This window comes from Prunus avium, chromosome 8 (genome assembly GCF_965620075.1).
Source record: "Prunus avium chromosome 8, drPruAviu1.hap1.1, whole genome shotgun sequence".
Classification (NCBI taxonomy): domain Eukaryota; kingdom Viridiplantae; phylum Streptophyta; class Magnoliopsida; order Rosales; family Rosaceae; genus Prunus; species Prunus avium.
The window spans coordinates 2151454-2175419 of record NC_142291.1 but is presented as its reverse complement, the minus strand read 5'-3'; the positions used below and the strand labels follow the sequence as shown (position 1 = coordinate 2175419).

General features: G+C 35.7%; 4 protein-coding genes across 4 annotated transcripts; all 4 read right to left on the bottom strand.

Moving 5' to 3' along the window:
- Window positions 1-2216, bottom strand: LOC110757307 (uncharacterized). Its single transcript, XM_021958884.2, has 2 exons — window positions 831-2216; window positions 1-756 (listed from the first exon to the last, which is right to left on the bottom strand). Exons 1-2 carry the CDS (start codon window positions 2159-2161, stop codon window positions 177-179), a joined length of 1911 nt encoding a protein of 636 aa, XP_021814576.2. The 5' UTR covers window positions 2162-2216; the 3' UTR covers window positions 1-176.
- A 7034-nt stretch (window positions 2217-9250) lies between these two features.
- LOC148291115 (heavy metal-associated isoprenylated plant protein 2-like) lies at window positions 9251-10017 on the bottom strand. Its single transcript, XM_088245357.1, has 2 exons — window positions 9927-10017; window positions 9251-9495 (listed from the first exon to the last, which is right to left on the bottom strand). The coding sequence occupies exons 1-2, from the start codon at window positions 10015-10017 to the stop codon at window positions 9251-9253; spliced, it is 336 nt and encodes a 111-aa protein (XP_088101483.1).
- Window positions 10018-12896: 2879 nt separating this feature from the next.
- Window positions 12897-16038, bottom strand: LOC110773422 (alcohol dehydrogenase 1-like). Its single transcript, XM_088246010.1, has 10 exons — window positions 15896-16038; window positions 15213-15349; window positions 14935-14981; window positions 14523-14848; window positions 14337-14419; window positions 14162-14237; window positions 13995-14056; window positions 13666-13761; window positions 13392-13553; window positions 12897-13199 (listed from the first exon to the last, which is right to left on the bottom strand). Exons 1-10 carry the CDS (start codon window positions 15927-15929, stop codon window positions 13083-13085), a joined length of 1140 nt encoding a protein of 379 aa, XP_088102136.1. The 5' UTR covers window positions 15930-16038; the 3' UTR covers window positions 12897-13082.
- A 4397-nt stretch (window positions 16039-20435) lies between these two features.
- Window positions 20436-23966, bottom strand: LOC110773421 (alcohol dehydrogenase 1). The gene is made up of 10 exons (XM_021977941.2): window positions 23531-23966; window positions 22754-22890; window positions 22475-22521; window positions 22063-22388; window positions 21877-21959; window positions 21701-21776; window positions 21534-21595; window positions 21207-21302; window positions 20936-21097; window positions 20436-20742 (listed from the first exon to the last, which is right to left on the bottom strand). Exons 1-10 carry the CDS (start codon window positions 23562-23564, stop codon window positions 20626-20628), a joined length of 1140 nt encoding a protein of 379 aa, XP_021833633.1. The 5' UTR covers window positions 23565-23966; the 3' UTR covers window positions 20436-20625.

The window sequence follows — 23966 nt, the reverse complement described above, 5'->3', positions numbered from 1 at the left end:
TAGAAAAATTGAAAATTGATATTTCATCCATAATAAGTTCAAAACATTAACAAAACACATAACTTCATTCAAATCTCCATAAACAAAGCACAAATTAAACAAAACACACAAAATACAAGTATCCATAAACAAAGCACAAATTAAAACATTAGAAATCACTTCTCAAAGCTCTAACTTCATTCATCATGGTTGAATATGATGGCTTCTAAGTCCGGTTCATCAAGAGAGAGGTTTGCAATCTCAAGCACTCCGGCATTTTCCAAATCCATGGAATCAAATGCATCTCCTCCAACATCCCACATATGAGTTTCCCCTTCTTTATATTCGGGCCTTTTCCTTGAAAGGAGACGAAGATTGCTATGCACAAATACTAAATCTTCCGCTCTTTCCGGTGTTATCTTGTTCCTCTTAATAGAGTGAATGAAGTTGTAAGTGCTCCAATTTCTTTCACAACATGAGGAGGAAGAAGGATGTCCAAGTAGCTTCAATGCTATGGTTTGAAGTTTTGGTGTGGAAGCTCCATGGATAACCCACCATTTTACCGGAGCCATGAAACCTCTATCTTTCATAGAGTCCATACCCGAAAAATCTTCAATACATGCCGAAAAAGAGGCATACTCCTCATTAACCGTTCTTCTCTCCACCTCATTAGGAAAGAATCTCTCAATACATTTCTTCCTCTCCCTTGTAATCTCAATGTCTTTATGTGGAGCACAACGATTAGGAGCCATATCAAGCCATTCCTTGCAATAATACCTAGAAGTATATGATAAGAATTATAAAATTATAATGATAAACACAAGGAGAAATTTACTAAAGTAAAGACTTACTTAGGATTTAGAGAGTGTGCCAAGCAATGGAGTGGTGTGTAACTCTTGGTCCATCGGTCCACCAAAATTTCATGCACCACATTGAAGAACATTGACTCTTGATTGAGTTGCTTGCGCTCCTTTCGATATATAATTGTCTTCACTTTTTCTATCATACTATCCCACCACTCATAAATCAAGTGAAGACAAGGCATATCCGTGTCACTCAACCTAAGCATCTCATATATTGGAGAAGTAAAATTCAGTATGTAATCAATGTCCTCCCAAAAGCACTCATCCAATATTTTTTCCTTCACCGTCCTTGCTTTTACCACATCATCCTCTTTATAAATGTCCCATTGATCACTAATAACCATTTGCTCTAAGCCTTGTTTCACTTGCTTAAATCTTTTAAGCATCACAATTGTAGAAGCAAAACGTGTCTCGGCAACGGAGAGCAACTTCAACTTACAATGATCATTATACATTGACAACCTCATATTATGGTTCATAATAAAATTCTTAATAAACCATGCATCACTTGAGATTGTTGAAATCCAACTACATTGCTCATACACTTCCGGATGTCTTGGCACGGGTGAGCATATGTTCTTCAAAGCAAGATTGAGGGTATGAACCACACATGGTGTCCAAAAGATGTGCTTAAACTTTGCCTCAACAATATGTCCGGCCGCCTTACAAACCGGAGCATTGTCGGTGACCACTTGAACCACATTTTGAGGACCTATTTCCCGGATTGATTCAATAAGTAAGTTCGCCATGAAAAATTTATCCTTACACTCACCTTCACAATTTATTGCCTTCAAGAACATAGGTCCACTTTCACAAACGGCCATGATATTAATTAGAGGTCTTCTTTGTGCATCCGACCACCCATCACTACAAACACTTACCCCTTTACTTTGCCATGCCCTCTTCATTGGTTGCAAACACTCTTCAATGTTATTCTTCTCTTTTTGGAGAAGTATAGTTCTCAACATATTGTAACCGGGGGGGTGGTAACCCGGAAGTGTTTTACTACAAGCGATTCTAAAGGCATTCACATAATGGGGGTTCCTTGCAAATTGAAATGATAAGCCGCTCGTGTAAAACATTCTTGCAATCTCACCATCTAATTGTTCTCTAAGATTATTGTTAAATGCTTTCTCAATAGGATTAGCCTTCCTCTTCTTTGGGTCACTACTTGTGGTGCCACACCAATTTGAACTCACACCCAAACCACTACTTGAACCTCCTTGACTTGAAGTGTTGGAGGTGGGTAAGGGTACATCTCTAAGTTGTGCCATTTTAACCCTCAATTCCGCTTCTTCCATTACTTTCTCCATCTCCATCAAATGAGAATTTGTAACTTTAGTGCAACAAGCAACTCCATTGCCTTTGAGTTTTAACAAGTGACTCTTCACTCTAAAGTATGATCCTTTGAAAGTTTTTTGGCAATAGTTGCATTGGAATGAAGTATTGCCACCGGCTTTACCATCTTTATCAAGCTTCTTGACATATTTCCATAAAGGAGTATTATTATTCTCCTCATGCTCCCCATTATTATTACTAGCATTCCCATCACTAGAACTATTACCTACACTACTCATTCCCTGTAAATCAAATTATATACCCAAATCACTTCACAAACTAATTAAATTATATACACAAATCAACAACAATTCCAACCACACAAAACTTATTAAATAATATAGTAAATAAACAACCCACTGGCCGTAGCTTTCTAAAAAGAAAGGAGAACCCAAATAAAGTCAACAACAATTCCAACCACACAACTTATTAAATTATATACCCAAGTTCCAAACCCATATAAGAACAACAGCAGATTATTCAAAGAAAGAAGAAGAAACCTTGAGCTGCGTATGAATCTGAGTAGCGAACGATAAAGCTGCTGCAACGGCGCTGGTTGCTACAGCTAGGTGCGAAGGCTGGGTGGGTGCGACGAGGTGAGAACTTCTTCCCTTCCTTTTTCCTTCTTCCTCCTTCCTCCTTCCTCCTTCTGTTTGGTTGGCTTGGCGTCTGTCTGAATGAAAGTCCAAGACCTAGCCTATCTCTTGACATAAGCAATCTGAAATTCTATGTTTTATTTTTACATTTTAACCCCAAATACTAAATAACTTTCAAAATCAACCCCAAAGTTTCCAAATACTTTCGTTTTTACCCCCAGACGTATCGGTGCCGTATCATGACCGTATCGTGACCGTATCGAGGACGTATCGAGGACGTATCGGAAAGTCAACTTTTAAGAAAAGTCTACGATACGCCACGTGGCGTATCGGATACGTATCGGTGCCGTATCGGAGCCGTATCGTATCGGCGCCGTATCGGATACTCGCATACCCCCAAAAAGTGGCGTATCGGTGCAACATAGTTCTTAGTACATGCTTTTGTATTTCTTAATGCTGTTGACTTTTGACAAGATAATCTCTCCGCTGTTGATATTCTCTCAGCTTGCAATCTTGTAAACTATTTTGGGAAAATGGTTCTTGGGGGTTCTGGTTCTGGTTCTGGTTCTTGGAAGGTTAGTTTAAGATATGAGAGAGAGAGAGAGAGAGAGAGAGAGAGAGAGAGAGAGAGAGAGATAAATTTTTTAAAGTTTTAAATTTTATGTTTGTATTTTAATTTTTTAAAGTAATTACTTTTTTATTTATTTTTTTATAGGTGGGCTCCACTTTGCCACATTACCCACTCAAATTTATGAATAAAAAAGTTAGGTGCACAAAATTACTAAAACACCCCTGCCACGTCATCAAACTTAATAGATTTTTGGATGGAATTGACGGTAGAGGGCATTGTGGAACATCAAACCTTGGTCAAGGGGGCAAAGTGAGTCATTTTAACTTCCAGGGGGTAAAGTGAGAATTGACTAATGTTTCAAGGGGCACTGTAGCAATTAAGCCTTATTATTATTATTATCTATGTATTCGTATGATTGACAAACTTGAATAGGAAGAAGTGGCGTCACAAGATTTGAGTATGATCAATTATTATTTGTTTGTTTGATTGATAATTTGATATTTATTTTTGTTAGATTAATTGATGATTTGATATTGGTTTTCATATTAATTGATATACTATATAAATTATAGCTCACTCCTTTTTTTCAAAACTTTTAGTCTTTAAAAATTGCACATCCGTTGAAAAATTCCTTAAAAGCATCTCCAACAGACTCTCTATCCTCCCATCCCTAGCTACTTTGGCCAAAAAGAAGGAAAATCCTCCTCCAGCAAACTCCATACTTGGCTCTCTATTTGGAGAACCAACTTTTGGCTCTCTACATCTAGAGAGGAGGAGAGAGAATTTGGCTAGGAGGAGAGAGAAAAAGGGAGAGAGAGAAATAGAGACATTTGGGAGGTTGGTGGGGTTGGGTTTCTACTTTTTTATTATCTATATATATAAAGCAAAAGGCAGAGAATTGTGAAACATTCAAAATACCAAAAAATGCCCTTAGTTAATTTAAACTTTAAGAATTAAAATTATTAATTAAATGAGGATATTATGGTAAATTCACACTTTTTCATATTTAAAAAAATTAAAATTAAAAGAAAAATCAGATAATGGATCCTCTTTTTATGGAACACAACTACCCATTATCTTTTTTAATTCTAAAATAAATTTAAATGTTTTTTAAAAAAGCCTCTCACAGAAGAGAACTCACCAGACTCGTTGTCCCCATTGACAGACATCTTGTAAAATATTTCAAAAGGTCTCTCCCCTCTTCACTAAATTCCGTTCTACCCCATACCAAATCTCATTCGTTTGAAGAAGAGCAACAACTATCAAGCTCCAGCACCACATCATAGAAACCTAAATCTAAGGCCAAACGCGGTCGCTCTAAATAATTTTTTTCATTTTTATTGCCAAAGTTAGGAGGGGGAAGGGAGGAAACTCACATTCACTTATATAATGGAGCATTGAACCCAGGACTACATGGAAACACACCAAAGATCTAGGTAAATTTAACTAACACCCCGTTTGTAATTAAAAAAAGGGTATACTAGTGATTTGCCCCCTGAACTTGTACCATATTTTCAATTAACCCCCTATCCTTTTAATAATAAAAAATTAAGGATATGAATACTTTTTTTCGCCAATTTCCCCCTTGCCGTCCAAATCCGCAACATTTCATCCAATTTGCCGTTAAATATGAGGGTAAAATAGTAATTTTGTATGTTAAAATAACCCTAAAATTGGATGAAATTTGATGATTTAGACGGTAGGGGGGAAATTGGCGAAAAAAAAAGTTCATATCTTTAATTTTCTAAAAAAAAAGGATAGGGGGCTAATTGAAAGCAAGGTATAAATTCAGGGGGTATTTCACTAGTAAACCCATAAAAAAAATTAATTAATTTTAATTTTATATTTTTTTTTAAAAAAACATTTTGGATTTCTTTAATTTTATGTCAACACCTAACCATAACTTTCGGGAAGTATCATTTTTATTTTTCCCTTTTTGATAAGAATCAATGTCCTCTCTTGCCATGTCGCCCTAGTTATGCAACGTCACTCATCAAGCATTGCACATATGAGTAGATACAGGTGTGAGTCGGCTAAAATGCGCTTTGCACCGTCATTGTTTTTTTAAATATTTAAAACTGGTAAATTTGTTATATAAGCACAAATGAAGTAGAGGTTGTAGAGCAATATATGTCAAATTGTCACGTAAGCCATCAATTAATCTTAAATATTTTTTTTTTTCAAATATTTTCCTTGGAAATGCTTCGTTGCCAATCTACTAAAAGTAACCAAGTCCAAAATGGTGGTTTGTCATTCCTAGATTTCAAGATTTTGCTCGGTTTGTAACCCCTTGGAAGTTAAGCATGCACCAATTATAAAAGTGCATGAGACCAGAAACAATTATGTCATATCATGTCATTTATATGTATCCGAAATATAAAAAAAGTTTTGTTGCAGCTAGCAAAATGGGAAATTTGAAGAGTTAGGTAAAGGTTGTGGCTTATCTTTCGTTGCTTAAATTTCCTTTCCACTAATAAATATTGTCAAGAGAATTTCCGTATAAAAATAGGAATTATGTATAGGATTTCAGTTGTGATAAGCACAACCATTTTCGAATTTAGGTTTTATTAACCATTTTTTTAGGTTTCTTTGGTCTTTTGAATTGTGAATGGGATCTATCCCAGTGGAAAATGACCTTAACTGGCAGACTAGTGGTCCTCCATGGCACTTTGCAATGTGTGTGAAAAAACTCCCATTTCCCTTCCTAACTTTGGCCCAAAAAAATATATTTGAATTTGATCTAATCTACAAGAAGGGGATTCGAACTTGGGTGCATGGATACGGGTTCACTACACTAGCTATTCTTTTAAGTTTAATTAAGTGTTTCAACTCAACCATTTTAAATTTAGGACCAATGGGAGGTGTGTTGGATTGGTCCAGGTCTTTGGTGTGCTCCAATGTGGTCTTTGATACTTTACTTGTACTAAGGCATGTTTGTCTCTGCCTTTTTAAACACTCGCATAGAAATGGAGAGGAAACAAAGAGTAGACACAAGATCTAGAACTGAGACGAAGCTCATAGAAAAAACACCCATTTAGGCGGGGAGAAGCCATCGACTCTAAATTTGGAGGAAGGGTTGGGTAATTTTATTTTATTTTTTAGTACGAAAGCTTACAAGAAACATCTATAGTACTAATTTATTAAAATCTATCACACATATTATATAAATAGAAGAGAGCTCTTGGTTTTTTTTATTAAAGTACAAAAGCTTATAATGTGTTATAATAGAAATCTATAGTACTAATATTAAATATATTATACATATTATATAAATAGAAGTTGCACTCTGTTATAATTTCAAGTTTGTTTTATGCAGTTTTGAAAAAATTGAATTTAAGTTCTATGTAACTAAAATGTTTTTCTCAAAATTATTAATCCTTGTAAGTCTCTTATCTTTCTCTCCTTTTGTTCATGCTCAAACTTGTCTTGGTGGTCATAATTGTTTTGGTCACACAGATTTTCCAGACAATGAGGCATATGAGGAAATCCTGGCGACAATACCGGCAAGATTTAATAGAGAAACAGCAGAGCTATAGGAAATGTAATTGTAAACATTGACAGACAAGAACCGAATAAAAGTTTACATGGGCTCGCTAAGTGCTGGGGATCAATGGTCTCAGAATTCGACCGCATATCTTGTAGAAGATGCATCAGTAGAGCAAGCCTAGAGGTTAGAAAGCGTTGCCCTCAACAGTCAGGAGCTATAATTTGGTACAATTTTTGTCTCTTAAAATACTCAGAAAAAGATTTCTTAGGTAAAAGCGACACTGTTAACGGGATTTATTCACTGAGTACTAAATTGGATGATAATCCCTTGTTGTTTAATACGATCGATGTTCAATATTTGTTAATGAGATTATGTTTGGAAGCTTCTCTTACTGCACGTATGTTTACTCAAGGGCACGCTGAACTTTTTGGTGGTGACATACTTTATGGTGCGACTCAATGCACTAGCAACCTTTCACATACGGAATATAAGATGTAGCAATGAGTGAACTTATAAATGAAAGCAATGGAAGGAGAGAGGTGGTTCTGCATATTTTGTCCTGATTGCAGTTTTGAATATTTCAGTTTTGAATATTGATTCTTTCCTTCCACTCTTCTCTCACCCTCTCTGTCACACTATTGCCTCTATGTGTTAGATTTCAGTTTTGGATTTCATTAAAAAAGAAAAAAAGCATAACAAATGCCTCAGCAGAGAGAGGATAAGGTCATCTGCAAAAATGGGAGATTTTAGGACCAGCTCTTCTATTTTTTACACAACATTTGACACCAGTTTTAAACCATTGGATTGATGCAATATTAATGGTTGAGATTAAAAGAGAAAAAAGAAACTACTAAGATGGACGTCTAGAAAAATACGGGCGACAAAGGAAAACTTTTAAGACGACAATTTATTACACGCGTGCGATTAAAATATGAAACTGTTGAAACGGACATCTATATAAATACAATTGCGAAAAAATATTTACGAAACTTTGTAAGTCGCGTGCAACGCTCGTGATTAAAAAAAAGCCTCTCGCACGTGCGGAAGTGCGTGCAAGGAGGCTAGTTATTATTAATTACCAATCGCACACTACCCAAAACTCTCAATCTCTCATCATTCAACTTTCTTCATCTTTCTACCTGTAGCTCCTTCTGTACCATTTTCTCGACTCTCTAAGCATTAGGGTGGGCAATTAGCACTCATAAATGGCTTCCAGTCCATTTAGAATCCTAATCAGATTGTCCAAATTAGGATCGACGGGGACCATAAATTTCAGCCTCGTCAGGAGACAAATCAATAGTACCACATCGCAAAATGGATGCAAGATTGGAGTTGATCAATGAAGTTCCACAGGGCAGGATTAGATGAAGAATACATTTCGGCTAATTTCGTTATATTATTTCGGCTATTTGGGCAGGAATATATATACATAGGGTTACAACCCTAATCCCCCTATCACATAGAATAATTACAGGGCTATACTAGGAATCCTAATATTGCAAGTAAATACCCAAAATACAAAAGTCAACATTCCCCCTTAAGTTGGTGCATGGATATCACACATGCCCAACTTATCCAAGACTTTCAAAAAAACATGATTCGATACTGCCTTAGTAAGTATATTAGCTAACTGGTCTTTTGTCCTGATTGCAGGCACTTCAATAATTTTATCCTCTAACTTCTCCTTAATAAAGAAACTATCAACTTCAACATGTTTCGTCCAATCGTGCTACACCAGATTATGAGCAGTATCAAGCACAGCTTGATTAACACATAATAACTTTATTGGTTGACTCAATGCAAGACCTAAATCTTGTAACAACAGTTTAAGCTGTAGGAGTACAAGTATTTGAAAAGTTTAGGGAGCCCAATGTGGATGCTCTAAGACCCACCTTAAGATCTAACCCATCCCGAAAATATTATATTGTTGAAGTCAAGCATGTAATGTGCTTATATGATCCAAATTATTTTAGTCATTTAATTAGGATCCCTGTTAACTAGAAGGATTAAAAAAAAGATCGTGATCATTCTCGAAACGCATAGGTCCACTACCAGCACCTATTATCCCTAATTTAACCACCCAAGTCCTTTTTTATAGGTAAATTCAAGCCCAATAAACACTTCTAGGTGCAGGATTTTGTCTTAATAAGCCTAATGAGCCACCTCATGCGTTTCAATCTAATTGGGCTGTGAAACATATATTCTTAAATATTAAAGATAAAATCCCGTTGTTGGACATCACCTTATTCATAGAATTTGACTTAGAGACAATATCGGTGCTGGTAGTGGATTTATACAGATTTTATGTTAGTCTATTTATTTTCATATTAAAGAAAATGTATATAAAAAGCTGGGTAGGGTTGATGAAAAGACTGACTTTATTCATGAATATTATATACCAACTTCGAAGATCCCCTCAAAGAATGTTGCACAATCCGCCATCATAAGGAGCATATCTGAAACCAACAAGCTCACATTGATTACAACATGGAGGGAGGAGGAGTATGGAAGGCTTAGGTTCAGGAGGCTTTGGCGGTCCGACGCTGATAATTTGTGCAGTCTTTCCGATCTTCCTTAGTCGTTTGACCACCAACACTGGGTCAACATCCCCCACAACAGTTAACGTTCCCTTCTGTCCATCCACAGCCACTATATCTATACCTGTTCATCAATTACATCTATAAGAACATGTCTAATATATAATTTAATATAATATATATGTGTGCCACTTAAATTAAGGGAAAGTCTTCATTAAGGATTTTATGTTAAGAATTAATTAAGGACTTCAAATATCAATCATTGAATTACATGTACGACACATAATAATAAAAATATTTAACTCAATATATAACATTGAACGGCTGAAATTAAAATTTATGAACCTGTCGTTCACATAAATTCTTATTCGCTCCCCTTACATTAATTAGCAAATTAAAACTCCAAATCATTGAACAAAAATATGCTACACTAATTTGAAATTTTGTATTAAAACAGTAGATGTTTTTAAGCCAGACAACCTTACATTTATAAAAAATAAAAAAATAATAAAAAAGAAGAAGGGGTTAAGAGAAAGGACTTGTGAATGGAATTACCTGGAAGTTTGGTGACTGCTTTTAGTACATCTGTTTTGCAAAGCTGACAATTAATGGTGACTTTTATCACAGTTTTCTGTGGTATATACATATTCACATAATATTCTCCCGTGAGATTATTTGCACAAACACAAACATAAGTACAATTTTATAAAGGGAAACAAACTAGAAGTTGTGACCAAAAGAAGCAACTGCATGTGTTTTGGTATTACCTTCATAATGGCAACTGTATGTGAGAACTGGGTTGATTCAACTATCTGCATTCCCCCATTGATTGTAGTTGAATCAAAACCAACCAATTTACTTATATATACAACTCCCTTGGGGCCTGGCCTCGGAAATGAAAATATATTGGTGAAGTATATATTTGACAAGAGCTTCTTATCTGACCTCACTGATGCAAAAAAACCAACCAACTTGTTAATTAAGTACACTTTGACTAGGCAATTAATCACCACCTATGTGAATTAAGTGACATTGACTTCTTAACTGATGTATGAAGTATGCATATAGGCCTAAGCAATTGCACCTAGTGGCACAGAGAGTTGTATGATTCAAACATTTTCCAAAGACATATATAAACATAGGAAATTGGAATGCATGTCAAACGTGATTGTTCAAGGCAAACACTGCTGGCAATTCAAGAAGCAATTTGAATTGAAGTATTCAACACCATTTTAATTAATTAAGTATGTTGACTTCTCCTGTGATGTAAACAATAACTAATCCATCCAATCGATCACATTTCTTTCTAGGGGATGCAACCTCATCATTGGATGAAGCAACTTGATCTACTCTTAATTATTTTTATAAATGAATTTGCACCAATTGCTTAAACCAAATATGAAAATGAAATAAAATAATATTTCTTGGGAAAACACCTGGTTGATATCGATTCCCCATCAATTGTTTTCTGCGAACCCAGAATGGCATAACTCATATTTTAAAGTAATTTTCATGATACCAAAAACGGAAAACTTTTTCTTTAGCATTCGTAGGTCACTCTTTGATCCCGTCTAAACTTTTGAGTCTGTGGTCTTCCTCTCTCGGTTGTGACAATAAGTTCTGTTAGTCTTTTCTTTTCCACATCCGAAAAAAAAAAGATAAAGACAAATGTTAGGGTAAGAAAAAAAAGAGCGAGCTTTGTCTTCCATATCACCATCCTTCAGCATCCCTCATTTTTCTCATATATATGCTATTCCTCTATCTCTAGCAACTAAAAATATCAAAACTAAAAACTAAACATAAAATAGTTACGCGACAAACACTTAATTATATATATATATAATATTTTTTGTAATCCTGAAAATTATAGAAATCATCTCTGTCTTCACATCAAGGACAACTGACTTCTAAACAATTCATTTGAAGAGTAGGACAACTAAACCTAGCCACTAGAGGCACCTAACGTTTTCGTGTAAGCAAGCACTGAACATTCTGTATCTAATTTCAAACACTGGTCCTACGTTTCCACATTTTGAGTTTGAGCACCATCGGTTAGGTGAATAGCTACCAACTGTTGACATTTATGAACAGAAATCATTGATTTAGTACTCACAAAACCTATTGGTCACTCTTTGGTGGCCTTGGATTGCACTGTAGTTGAGTCCAAGTCAGTCTTTATGAGTTTCATTCTCTAGGTAGGACCTGTAAGACACAATAAGTTTGGCCCCAACACAACAATCAATGGCTAAGACTTGTCCATCTTAACCGAAATAGTTCAATTCAGTCCTACCCACCAAACATGACCATATATATATAGCCTTAATTTTTGGCAACTTCCAGATTGCTAGTTTGCAGCTCATCGTTGTTGAAGAGAACTAATTCCTAATTATCATTTTTTAATTTATATTCACCGATTTTGATTAATTAGAGTCAGATCTCTCTCTCCATTAACAATGAATTTTTTGTCTCATGATTATCATATTTTTTCAATCATACAATTTTCACAAATTGCTTATACAATAGGTTATATGTGGTATTAGAAATGAGGTGTTATCGTCGCGCTCAATAATTTTCGTTATTAAAGTGCCTTTCAAGATGCACACATCTTTTCACATGGAAATAGTAGATTTATGCCTACATCCCTATTGGAAAGTTAAGTTAATACCCCCTATTTTCGACTGAAAATTGAATTTATAGGTATCGTCTGGTGTGCAAGATTGGAGTGGAGAACGTTTTTAAGGGAATGAATTGGATTGTACTGTATATTGCATTGGATATGCTTGAAAACATGAAACTTTGAGCAACATCACTAGAAATTCCATGCGTAATATCACCAGAAACCCTGTTTTACATGCAGTAGTTCTAATTAATGCACAATACCACCAGAAATAGCCAATCTCTCTTTTGAATCGCTAGCTCGCTCTATTTGTAAGCAAATCCTGCATTTCTCTTCAGTTTTTCATAGTAAGTTATCTCTTATGCGCAAGCACAAGAAGCCTACATAGAGAGTGAAGTTGACATTTTGAAGGGAACAAGTGAAAGGATAATAAATTATCACCTACCTAAAACAATTTGCCCAAAAAAAAAAAACAATGTTATGTATCAATATTGTGACCACAGCTGGTACAGTCGCTTCGGTGCTCAGAATGATTGGAAAGCAGCAAACCATGGTTCTCTAATCATTAAGTTGCAGGGTCAACATCTATTCTACGACAGGGGGATTCGAACTTGCATTAAACTTATTCTAAATTCCTCTAAAAAGAATCCAATCTACGAAAGGGGGATTCGAACTTGGATACATCCATCGAACTTGGAACTTGGATGCAAGGAGGCCGGATCTCTGCCTTCACTTTAATACTGGAAAAGATGCACAACCAGGTTTCTTCCAAAACAGACAGAATTTGCACATCGGCACGCTTCCAGAAACCTAATGCTAATATAACCAGAGCACACAGCTCCAAATTCGGATTCCTCCATAGATTGGTAGAGAGAGAAAAAACATGTCGACATATATACTTATAAAAGAGAAAATATGCAGAAAATTTTATTATCATAAAAACCATAATATCAAATTCAAAAGTCATGAACCTCCTACTATCTTAAGTTGCTCCACTCAAAATTTGTAAAATCCAGACCAACACAATTATTCTTAAAGACATCAGATAGATATATAATTTCTCTCCATTAACACATAACAAGTCCCTAGTTGCTCTAATTCTCCATGCGAATGATGCACCTGATGGACTGTCCTGAAAGCATCAAGTCAAATGCTTTGTTGATCTCAGAGAAAGGGACCGAGTGAGTGATAAATTTATCCACTTCCAGCTCCTGCAAGATCAGTACACAAGGTGAGTTTTACAACATCATATTGGAAATTCAAACTGTCCTCTAACAACTAGAACAGTCAAAGAACACAACCTTAAATATTGTCCATCCAAGAACACATTAGATATATAAGCAAAGTTCTTGGTAGGTTTGAAAATTATTCACAAACATGCTTGAAAGGCAATACGAACTTACCTTATTCATGTACATCTCCACAACACCGGGCAGATCGGATCGGGGTTTGTAGTTACCATAGAAGGTGCCCTTAAGAGTCCTCTCATTCAAGAAATTCACTGGATGGGTTTTGAATGCATCATCTTTATTAGGCACACCAACAAGTACAGCAACGCCCCAACCCTAAATTCAGAACGGAAAAAGGAGAGTTCAATTTTAAACCTCAAACGCAATGTGGTTGCATATTCTAGTATCTTATCAAATAAAACAACCTAGAACTTTTATAATTGCTTACATCATGAACACATTCAAATGCAGAAATCATCGCCTGGATGCTTCCAGTGCATTCAACACTCCTATCCACTCCCCCATCGGTCATTTCAGCAATCACCTTTTATCAAAATTCAAATGTTAGTCTTTGCTAACCAATAATCACCAACATAAAAGTCCAATAGTCTCTGTTAACCAATAATCACAAGCTTATCAAGTATACAAGGAAGAAGTCGTTTGCATTATTTGGCTTCAATAAGATCAGTATTGTAAACATATTACAAAGGCAAGGGGCAATCTTTAGGTCAGTTCCTCAACAGGTAAAGGGATTAAAAAAAAACGTCTGTAACTAACCTCTTGCACAGGTTTGTTATGATCTTTTGGATTCACGAATTCATTCACGCCAAACTTCTTGGCTGCCAGCAAGTACAAAAAAGCATGATAAATCAGTCAATGACAACTTAATCTGAACCGGACATGAAGCACATAAGTCCTTGGACAGATATTTAAACTAGACTGACCTTCCTCAAATCGGTTGGAATTCAAATCAACTCCAATGATTCTTGCAGCCCCAGAAACCCTTGCACCTTCAGCAGCCTAAAAAGTAACAAGGAATTGAACAAAAAAAAATCATCATGTTAATCCAAACTAGCAGGAAGCAACATAACAGAGGATCAATACATAAGAATGACTTACAGCAAGACCAACAGCACCCAGTCCAAAAATGGCAACAGATGAGCCCTTTTTGGGTTTTGCAACATTCACAGTGGCACCAAAACCTTTAAATGCACAAAACAGAAATTTATTAGGGAAAACAAAAACAAAGAAACCACTAATCTTATTTAACATTGTAACCATTAAAATGTGAGAAGTCTTTCAAACCTGTGCATATTCCACAACTAAGAACACAAACTTTGTCAAGAGGGGCTGCAGGGTTGATCTTGGCGACCGAACCAACATGACATACAGTGTATTCACTGAAGGTAGAGGTACCAAGAAAGTGATATATTGGCTTTCCATCCTTGGAGAACCTGGACTTGCCATCACTGAGCATAGTACCCCTGTCAGTATTGATCCTCAGGAGATCACACATGTTACTTTCCTCTGACTTACAGTGCCTGCACTCCTTGCACTCCCCCGTGAACACCGGAAGGACATGGTCTCCTGGTTGGAGATCAGTCACACCCTCACCTACGCTTTCCACAATTCTAAACAAAAAATTGCCAAGCAAGCAAAATTTAGGAAACTAAAAATACTCTGTCTACAAGGGAAACTCAAAATTTAGCAAACATACCCTCCAGCTTCATGACCGTAAATGCGAGGGAACAATGGGTGTTGCCCCTGTGACACAAAAGAGATGATTCAGTTCCAAAAGAAAATGCCATGTACAGGAGAGGTCCCTTGTTGTTTCATTCGAGGGGAAACAGGTGTTACCAAAATTATAAACAGATGCTCAATAATACTTAATAATGTAGTGAGCAATTAGGCAGATTATAACCAAATCGTTCTCCTTTTCTGTCATGATATAGATATAGTTCAACACAATGCAGTAAAAGTATAATAAAAATTTACTTTGGCTTCCCAGAAGTAGACATCAGTGTGGCAAAGAGAGGTGAAGAGGATTTTCAAGCGGACTTCTTCTTTCTGTGGTGGCGCCACCTCCACTTCCTCAATTGATAGTGGCTTCCCCGCTTCCCATGCCACCGCAGCTACAATCCACAAATGCCAATGCAATTAGTAACAAATACATCCATTTAATCAATATTATTAACCAACTAGAAGATGAGTCCCCTGCCACGATAATTGACACACACAAAAATTATGGTTTCTTTCTTCTTTTCAGTGAAGTTTAGAAATTTTCCACACTGAAATTGGCATCCCCCATCAAATCCAATCCAAGAAAACCCAGATCAAAAGTAAATCATCATCATTAATTGATTTATAAAACACTTTAACAAAAAGAGAAAAGAAAAAACGAAAAGATCAAGCATCTGCATGTTAAAAAAAAACCACCAGGATCATGTAAAAGCACAAAAGAAAACAAGATATGTAACCAGAAACAAAGGTATAAATCAGCTAAGACTTATCACCAACACTATTAAAAACAGAATGAAGGGAACTGAATTATTGGAATCACTAAAAAAATTATCAGAAACAGAGAATCCAACAATGGTATAACGAAAAAATGAAACTTGATCAGAAAAATGAAATGAATAGAACTATCTAACAAAGGAGAACAAGAGTTCTGGGTTTACCCTTGCACTTGATAACCTGACCAGCTGTAGACATTGTATCAGAACTTTGTGATGTTTATCTTACGATCAAAAGTCTTGTGTTTTTGGATGTGGGAAAGTGAGAATGTGAAGGCACTATTTATAGTGTGATCTTGACAACCGCTCAAGAAAGTGGAGAATTTTTTTTTTTTGTCGTGATAAACAAGAAAGTCGATATTCAATGTACGAAAAAACCATTTTCCATCTAAGGTTTTTCTGGAAAAAAAAAATAAAAAATCTAAGGTTATTACTTGGATTGGAGCCCAAACATTCCGTCATTAATTTTGTGTCTGTGGGTTCCTGGAGAGAAAACCACTTTTGAATTGGAAAAATGGAAAATGGAAAAATGGAAAAATACTTGTAGTTGCGCATCTGTAGTTTTACAAAATACTTGAATACCATAAAACTTTTTATTACTTGTTTAAAGTCTTGATTGAATACTACTAAATTTTGCCACTTTTAAAAAAAAATCATAATAGTCTTAATGGAATACCACATGGTATTCAAAAACTTGCTAATTTTGAAGGATATTTTTAAATGTGAGATTGTGTAAGATTTTTAAGTGGGAGGTATAAATTATAAATACCAAGCCCTATCTCAAATTCCACCCTAACCCATCGAATTTTTCATGTGGGATTTTTTTTTCTCTCTCTACCTTCTGGAAAAGATGATCATATATATAGTGAGCTCATACTAATCTTCTTCTTGTTTATACCAAAGGTATGATATATATATATATATATATATCCAAAAACGAACATACATATGATATTCACGTTTGATTAAAAGACCCAGCTAATTATATAGCCAAAGATTTTTCGAGTCGGTCTATGTTCGAATATATGGCCTGCGTTTGAGTACTTAAGAGCATCTCCAGCGCAGGAGAAGAACCTGGCAAAAGGCCCCCCTTGCAAGCCCAAGCAGCTCCAGCGCTGCAGCCTGCAGCCTGGTTTGGCGTGGGTCCCACCAGCCCGGGCAAGCCCAAGGGCAGGTTTTGCCTGGGCTTCAAACCGAGTTTTGTGACGTCATGCTGACGTCACGCTGACGTCAGCGACCAAAAAAATATTTTAAAAAATTCAAAAAATATCCAAAAAATTTTCAAATTTTTTTTTTTAAATACCAAAAAATTATAGATGCTTTCCCTATAAATACATAACAATTTTATTTACTTTCTAAATTGTTTATATTTTGTTGCATAATATTTTTTTCCTTTCTTGCCTTAGACTTGCCCTAGACTTAGCCCTTGTGGGTGGAACCACAAATGCAAAGGCTGACACTATTCACGTGAATAGTGGCAGCCCTTGCTTGCCATTGCCTTAGACTTAGCCCTTGTGGGTGGAGATGCTCTAAAAGTGTCATGGTCTCTCATCTCCAGTTGAGGGTTTTATTAATAATTCAACAACTGGCAGAGAGCCAATGAACTTGCTGGCAAAGCTGGAGATGGAGTTTGGATTATCCATGTAGGTTTTAACAGAGAAGAATCCATTTGAGTTTGGCGCTTTGGACCTGTTGGGTCTTGTGGTGTCGCCATAATTTGGCCGAGGTATAGCATAGTCTATGGCCTGTGTTCTATATGATATATTGTGTTTGAATTAAATAATCTGAACAAGGCATGTGTTTAAATTTGAGGGGTTCATCAAAATAGGAGAAAAGATATAGACGACAAAGCAGGGGACGTAGAAGGCATATGCAAAAAGATTAATGTGAATGACTAGTTTATTACAGTATGCAAATTAGGGGAGATGATAAAAAGTTAAATCCATATGATCTTTTCAAATCTAATAAATCCTATGATATAGATCTTTAAAATCCAAAAGTAAAAAATCTCGATTATAGAAATTAATAAATAAAATTCTATAAATCATTACATTCTGCTTAAATCCATTGTACTTTTTTTTATCCCTAAACAATCTTTTAAAATCCCAATTGTGAGGTTATTACTTGGATTGGAGCCCAAACATTCCGTCATTAATTCTGTGTGTATGTGGGTGCGTGGAGAGAAAACCACTTTTGGATTGGAAAAATACTTGTACTTGCAGGACTGTAGTTTTATAAATAAATAAAAACCACTGCTCTCTAGTGGTATATGACCGAAATAGTTCAATCCAGTCCTACCTACCAAATATGACCATATATTGCCTTAATTTTGGGCAAATTTCAGATTGCCAATTTGCGGCTCATCCTTGTTGAAGAGAACTAATTCCTAATTATTATTATTTTTAATTTATTCGCCGATTTTGATTAATTACAGTTAAATCTCTCTCTCCATTAACAATGAATTCTTTGTCTCAGGATTATCATATTTTTTGAAATGTTGAATCATACAATTTTTACAAATTGCTTATACAATAAGTTATAGGTGGTATTAGAAACAAGGTGTTATTGTCCCACTCAATAATTTGTTGTTATTAAAGTGCCTTTTAAGATGCAAACATCCTTTCACATAGAAATAGTAGATTTATGCTATGTTGTACAGATATGCTTAAAACTAGAACACAGACACGGCTAGAACACAACAATTAATATAATAATAAATTCTAATAAGATTATGATAGCATATATTTATATATATATATATATATATATATATATTTAAAATCATACTCAATCCTTCAATGTCATAATACTATAAAGCAAATTCATATTCATTTGAGTTAACTTAGCATCATTCATCTTTCCCTAAACAAAATATATACATATTTATTCACACATATTCATGATTCATCATAAACTAAATTTCACACATTTTTCGTATATAATCTATTATCTATCATCTCCAAAATAAGAAAAACGATTTCCCACTTCATAAAATAAGAATCGAATTTGCATTAAAAAAATAAATAAAAGAAACAAAAGAACAAAGTGAATGAATTACCCACTAAAAAAGATGCTTCTCTCACGACCAAATTGCTATCAATATCTTTAGTCAACCAAAAATATCATCTCTGCTATGAAGGCACGAAGAAAATAAAAACAAATTTTAAAAAAATATTGTTTACACTTTTAACCCACTTTTACAAACAATTTCAAATATGTCGACATAGTTTTCAATTTTTTGTGTTTTGACCCCAGTTTTTGTTTTATAATTTTCAAAATGGTCCTGTCATGTCTTGACTTTATTTGACCTTGTCCAAAAGTGTCTTGACCGTTGACCCATGTCCAAGGTGCGTCTGCGTATCCCACATCCTAACACTTTGGCCTGGTGGAATGTCTGTGCTACATAGAATTTATGCCTATATCCATATTGGAAAGTAAAGTTAATACTCCCTATTTCCGACTGAAAATTGAATCTATAGATATCGTCTGGTGTGCAAGATTGGAGTAGAGAATGTTGTTAAGGATTGAATTGGATTGTGTCATATGTAGTGTAGTTTTCTAATGTATTATTCCTCCAAATGGGGAGGATAATATATACACATTACAAAGCAAAAGTGCTCCATAAAAATATGGAGATAAAGATGAACTAGTGGCCTAAAACACATGCCAAACTGTCTGCCATAAAACAATATTCTCCAAACATGATAACATGATACCGTGACCACACATGTCGACCATACAACTATATTTTCTAACCCATTGCCAACAGATTGTTCTATATATTGCATCGGATATGCTTAAAACATTCAACTTTGAGTAACATCACAAGAAATTCCATGCGTAATATCACCAGAAAGATCCCCTGTTTTACATGCAGTCGTTCTAATTATACACAACACCACCAGAAATAGCCAGCCGTTCTAAGTAAGCAAATCCTGCATTTCTCTTCAGTTTTTCATAGTAAGTAATCTCTTATGCGCAAGCACAAGAAGCCTACATAGAGAGTGAAGTTGACATTTTGAAGGGCACAAGTGAAAGGATAAAAATTTATCACCTACCAAAAACAATTTGCCCAAAAAGAAAATGTTGTGTATCAATATTGTGACCACGGCTGGTACGGTTGCTTCGGTGCTCAGGACGATTGGAAAGCAACAAACCATGGTTCTCTAATCATTTAGTTGCAGCGGCAACATCTATTTCATAATTGGAAAGCAACAAACCGTGGTTCTCTAATCATTTAGTTAGAGGGTCAACATCTATTCTATGAAAGGGGGACTCGAACTTGCATCCACGAACTTGCATCCAACTCATTCTAAATCTAATCTACAAAAAGAAAATTCGAACTTGAATCCACGAACTTGCATCCAACTTAAATTACTCTAAAATAAATCTAATCTACGAAAGGGGAATTCGAAAACTCTCAAATGAATCTAATCTACGAAAGGGGAATTCGAACTTTCGAACTTAGCACTTTCGAACTTAGATGCAAGGCCGGATCTCTGCCTTCCCTTTAATACTTCAAAACATGGACAACCAGGATTCTTCCAAAATAGGGATAGAATTTGCACATCGGCATGCTTCCAGACACCTAATGCTAATATAACCAGAGCACAACCAGAGCACAACGCTCCAAATTCGGATTCCTCCATAGATTGGTAGAGAGAGAAAAAACATGTCGACATATATACTTATAAAAGAGAAAATCAATAGAAAATATGCAGAGAATTTTACTTATCATAAAAACCATTATATCAAATACAAAAGTCATGAACCTCCTACTATCTTAAGTTGCACCTCAAAAAATTTGTAAAATCCAGACCAACACAATTATTCTTAAAGACATCAGATAGATATATAAATCCTCTCCATTAACACATAAAAAGTCCCTAGTTGCTCTAATCCTCCATGCGAATGATGCACCGGATGGACTGTCCTGAAAGCATCAAATCAAATGCTTTGTTGATCTCAGAGAAAGGGACCGAGTGAGTGATAAATTTATCCACTTCCAGCTCCTGCAAGATCAGTACACAAGGTAGAGTATTACAACATCATATTGAAAATTAAAACTGTCCTCAAACAACTAGAACAGTCAAAGAACACAACCTTAAATATTGTCTATCTAAGAACACATTACTTAAATAAGCAAAGTTCTTGGTACGTTTGAAAATCATTCACAAACATGCTTGAAAGGAAATACGAACTTACCTTATTCATGTACATCTCCACAACACCGGGCAGATCGGATCGGGGTTTGTAGTTACCATAGAAGGTGCCCTTAAGAGTCCTCTCATTCAAGAAATTCACTGGATGGGTTTTGAATGCATCGTCTTTACTAGGCACACCAACGAGTACAGCAACGCCCCAACCCTAAATTCAGAGAGGAAGGAGAGTTCAATTTTAAACCTCAAAAGCAATGTGGTTGCATATTCTTATATCGTATCAAATTAAACAACCTACAACTTTTATAATTGCTTACATCATGAACACATTCAAATGCAGAAATCATCGCCTGGATGCTTCCAGTGCATTCAACACTCCTATCCACTCCCCCATCGGTCATTTCAGCAATCACCTTTTTATCAAAATTCAAATGTTAATCTTTGCTAACCATAATCACCAACATAAAAGTCCAATAGTCTCTGTTAAACAATAATCACAAGCTTATCAAGTATACTAGGGAGAAGTCGTTTGCATTATTTGGCTTCAATAAGATCAGTATTGTAAACATATTACGAAGGCAAGGGGTAATCTTTAGGTCAATTCCTCAACAGGTGACGGGATAAAAAAAAGGTCTGTAACTAACCTCTTGCACAGGTTTGTTATGATCTTTTGGATTCACGAATTCATTCACGCCAAACTTCTTGGCTGCCAGCAAGTACAAAAAAGCATGATAAATCAGTCAATGACAACTTAATCTGAACCGGACATGAAGCACATAAGTCCTCGGACAGATATTTAAACTAGACTGACCTTCCTCAAATCGGTTGGAATTCAAATCAACTCCAATGATTCTTGCAGCCCCAGAAACCCTTGCACCTTCAGCAGCCTAAAAAGTAACAAGGAAATGAACAAAAAAAAAATCATCATGATAATCCAAACTAGCAGGAAGCAACATAACAGAGGATCAATACATAAGAATGACTTACAGCAAGACCAACAGCACCCAGTCCAAAAATGGCAACAGATGAGCCCTTTTTGGGTTTTGCAACATTCACAGTGGCACCAAAACCTTTAAATGCACAAAACAGAAATTTATTAGGGAAAACAAAAACAAAGAAACCACTAATCTTATTTAACATTGTAACCATTAAAATGTGAGAAGTCTTTCAAACCTGTGCATATTCCACAACTAAGAACACAAACTTTGTCAAGAGGGGCTGCAGGGTTGATCTTGGCGACCGAACCAACATGACATACAGTGTATTCACTGAAGGTAGAGGTACCAAGAAAGTGATATATTGGCTTTCCATCCTTTGAGAACCTGGACTTGCCATCACTAAGCATAGTACCCCTGTCAGTATTGATCCTCAGGAGATCACACATGTTGCTTTCCTCTGACTTACAGTGCCTGCACTCCTTGCACTCCCCCGTGAACACCGGGAGGACATGGTCTCCTGGTTGGAGATCAGTCACACCCTCACCTACGCTTTCCACAATTCTAAACAAAAAATTGCCAAGCAAGCAAAATTTAGGAAACTAAAAATACTATGTCTACAAGGGAAACTCAAAATTTAGCAAACATACCCTCCAGCTTCATGACCGTAAATGCGAGGGAACAATGGGTGTTGTCCCTGTGACATAAAAGAGATTATTCAGTTCCAAAGGAAAATGCCATGTACAGGAGAGGCCCCTTGTTGTTTCATTTCCGGGGAAACATGTGTTACCCAAATAATAAACAGATGCTCAATCATGCTTAATAATGTAGTGAGCAATTAGGCATATTATAACCAAATCGTTCTCTTTTGCCATCATGATATAGATATAGTTCAACACAATGCCAGTAAAAGTATAATAAAAATTTACCTTGGCTTCCCAGAAGTAGACATCAGTGTGGCAAAGAGAGGTGAAGAGGATCTTCAAGCGGACTTCTTCTTTCTGTGGTGGCGCCACCTCCACTTCCTCAATTGATAGTGGCTTCCCTGCTTCCCATGCCACCGCAGCTACAATCCACAAATGCCAATGCAATTAGTAACAAATACATCCATTTAATCAATATTATTAACCAACTAGAAGATCAGTCCCCTGCCAAGAGAATTGACCAAAAAAATTATGGTTTCTTTCTTCTGTTCAGTCAAGTTTAGAAATTTTCCACACTGAAATTGGCATCCCCCATCAAATCCAATCCAAGAAAACCCAGATCAAAAGTAAATCATCATCATTAATTGATTTATAAAACACTTCAACAAAAAGAGAAGAAAAGAGGAAAAGATCAAACATCTGCATGTTAAAAAAAACACCAGGATCACCAGGATGATGTAAAAGCACAAAAGAAAACAAGATATGTAACCAGAAACACAGGTAAGAAGCAGCTAAGACTAAGAAGCAGCTAAGACTCATCACCAACACTATTAACAACAGAATGAAGGGGACTGATTGTTAGAGCAAACCAGACCCAATTATTGGAATCACTAAAAAAATTATCAGAAACAGAGTATAACCCAAAGATAAAACTTGATCAGAAAAATGAAAAACATCAACAAAAAAAAACTGAAAAAACCTAAAAACATAAATGGGATTCTGTAAAAATGAAAGAAATGAGCAGAACTATCTAACAAAGGAGAGCAAGAGGTCAGGGTATACCTCTGCACTTGATAACCTGACCAGCTGTAGACATTGTATCAGAACTTTGTGATGTTTATCTGTTACTTTACGATCAAAAGTCTTGTGTTTTTGGATGTGGGAAAGTAAGAATGTGAGGGCACTATTTATAGTGTGATCTTGACAACCGCTAAAGAAAGTGGAGAATAAATTTTTTTTATTTGTGATGAACAAGAAAGTCGAAATTCAATGTCCGAAAAAACCATTTTCCATCCAAGGGTTATTACTTGGATTGGATTGAATTGGAGCCCAAACATTCCGTCATAACTCTGTGTGTCTGTGGGTGCGTGGAGAGAAAACCATTCTTGGATTTGGACAAAATGGAAAAATATTTGAACTTGCGCAACTCTAGTTTTTTATAAATAAAAAAAACCACCGCTCTCTAGTGGTATATGACCGCTTCTGTTTTGGCTTATTT

Coding starts and splice junctions, on each gene's coding strand:
- LOC110757307 (XM_021958884.2), bottom strand. CDS start 2,161: ATGGAGATGGAGAAAGTAATGGAAGAAGCGGAATTGAGGGTTAAAATG. Junction 757..830: donor GCACACTCTCTAAATCCTAA/GTAAGTCTTTAC, acceptor ATATACTTCTAG/GTATTATTGCAAGGAATGGC.
- LOC148291115 (XM_088245357.1), bottom strand. CDS start 10,017: ATGTATATACCACAGAAAACTGTGATAAAAGTCACCATTAATTGTCAG. Junction 9,496..9,926: donor AGCAGTCACCAAACTTCCAG/GTAATTCCATTC, acceptor ATTGATGAACAG/GTATAGATATAGTGGCTGTG.
- LOC110773422 (XM_088246010.1), bottom strand. CDS start 15,929: ATGTCTACAGCTGGTCAGGTTATCAAGTGCAAGG. Junction 14,982..15,212: donor TCTACTTCTGGGAAGCCAAA/GTAAATTTTTAT, acceptor TTTGTGTCACAG/GGGCAACACCCATTGTTCCC. Junction 14,420..14,522: donor TAGTTGTGGAATATGCACAG/GTTTGAAAGACT, acceptor GTGCATTTAAAG/GTTTTGGTGCCACTGTGAAT.
- LOC110773421 (XM_021977941.2), bottom strand. CDS start 23,564: ATGTCTACAGCTGGTCAGGTTATCAAGTGCAGAG. Junction 22,522..22,753: donor TCTACTTCTGGGAAGCCAAG/GTAAATTTTTAT, acceptor TTTATGTCACAG/GGACAACACCCATTGTTCCC. Junction 20,743..20,935: donor TGGAGATGTACATGAATAAG/GTAAGTTCGTAT, acceptor CTGATCTTGCAG/GAGCTGGAAGTGGATAAATT.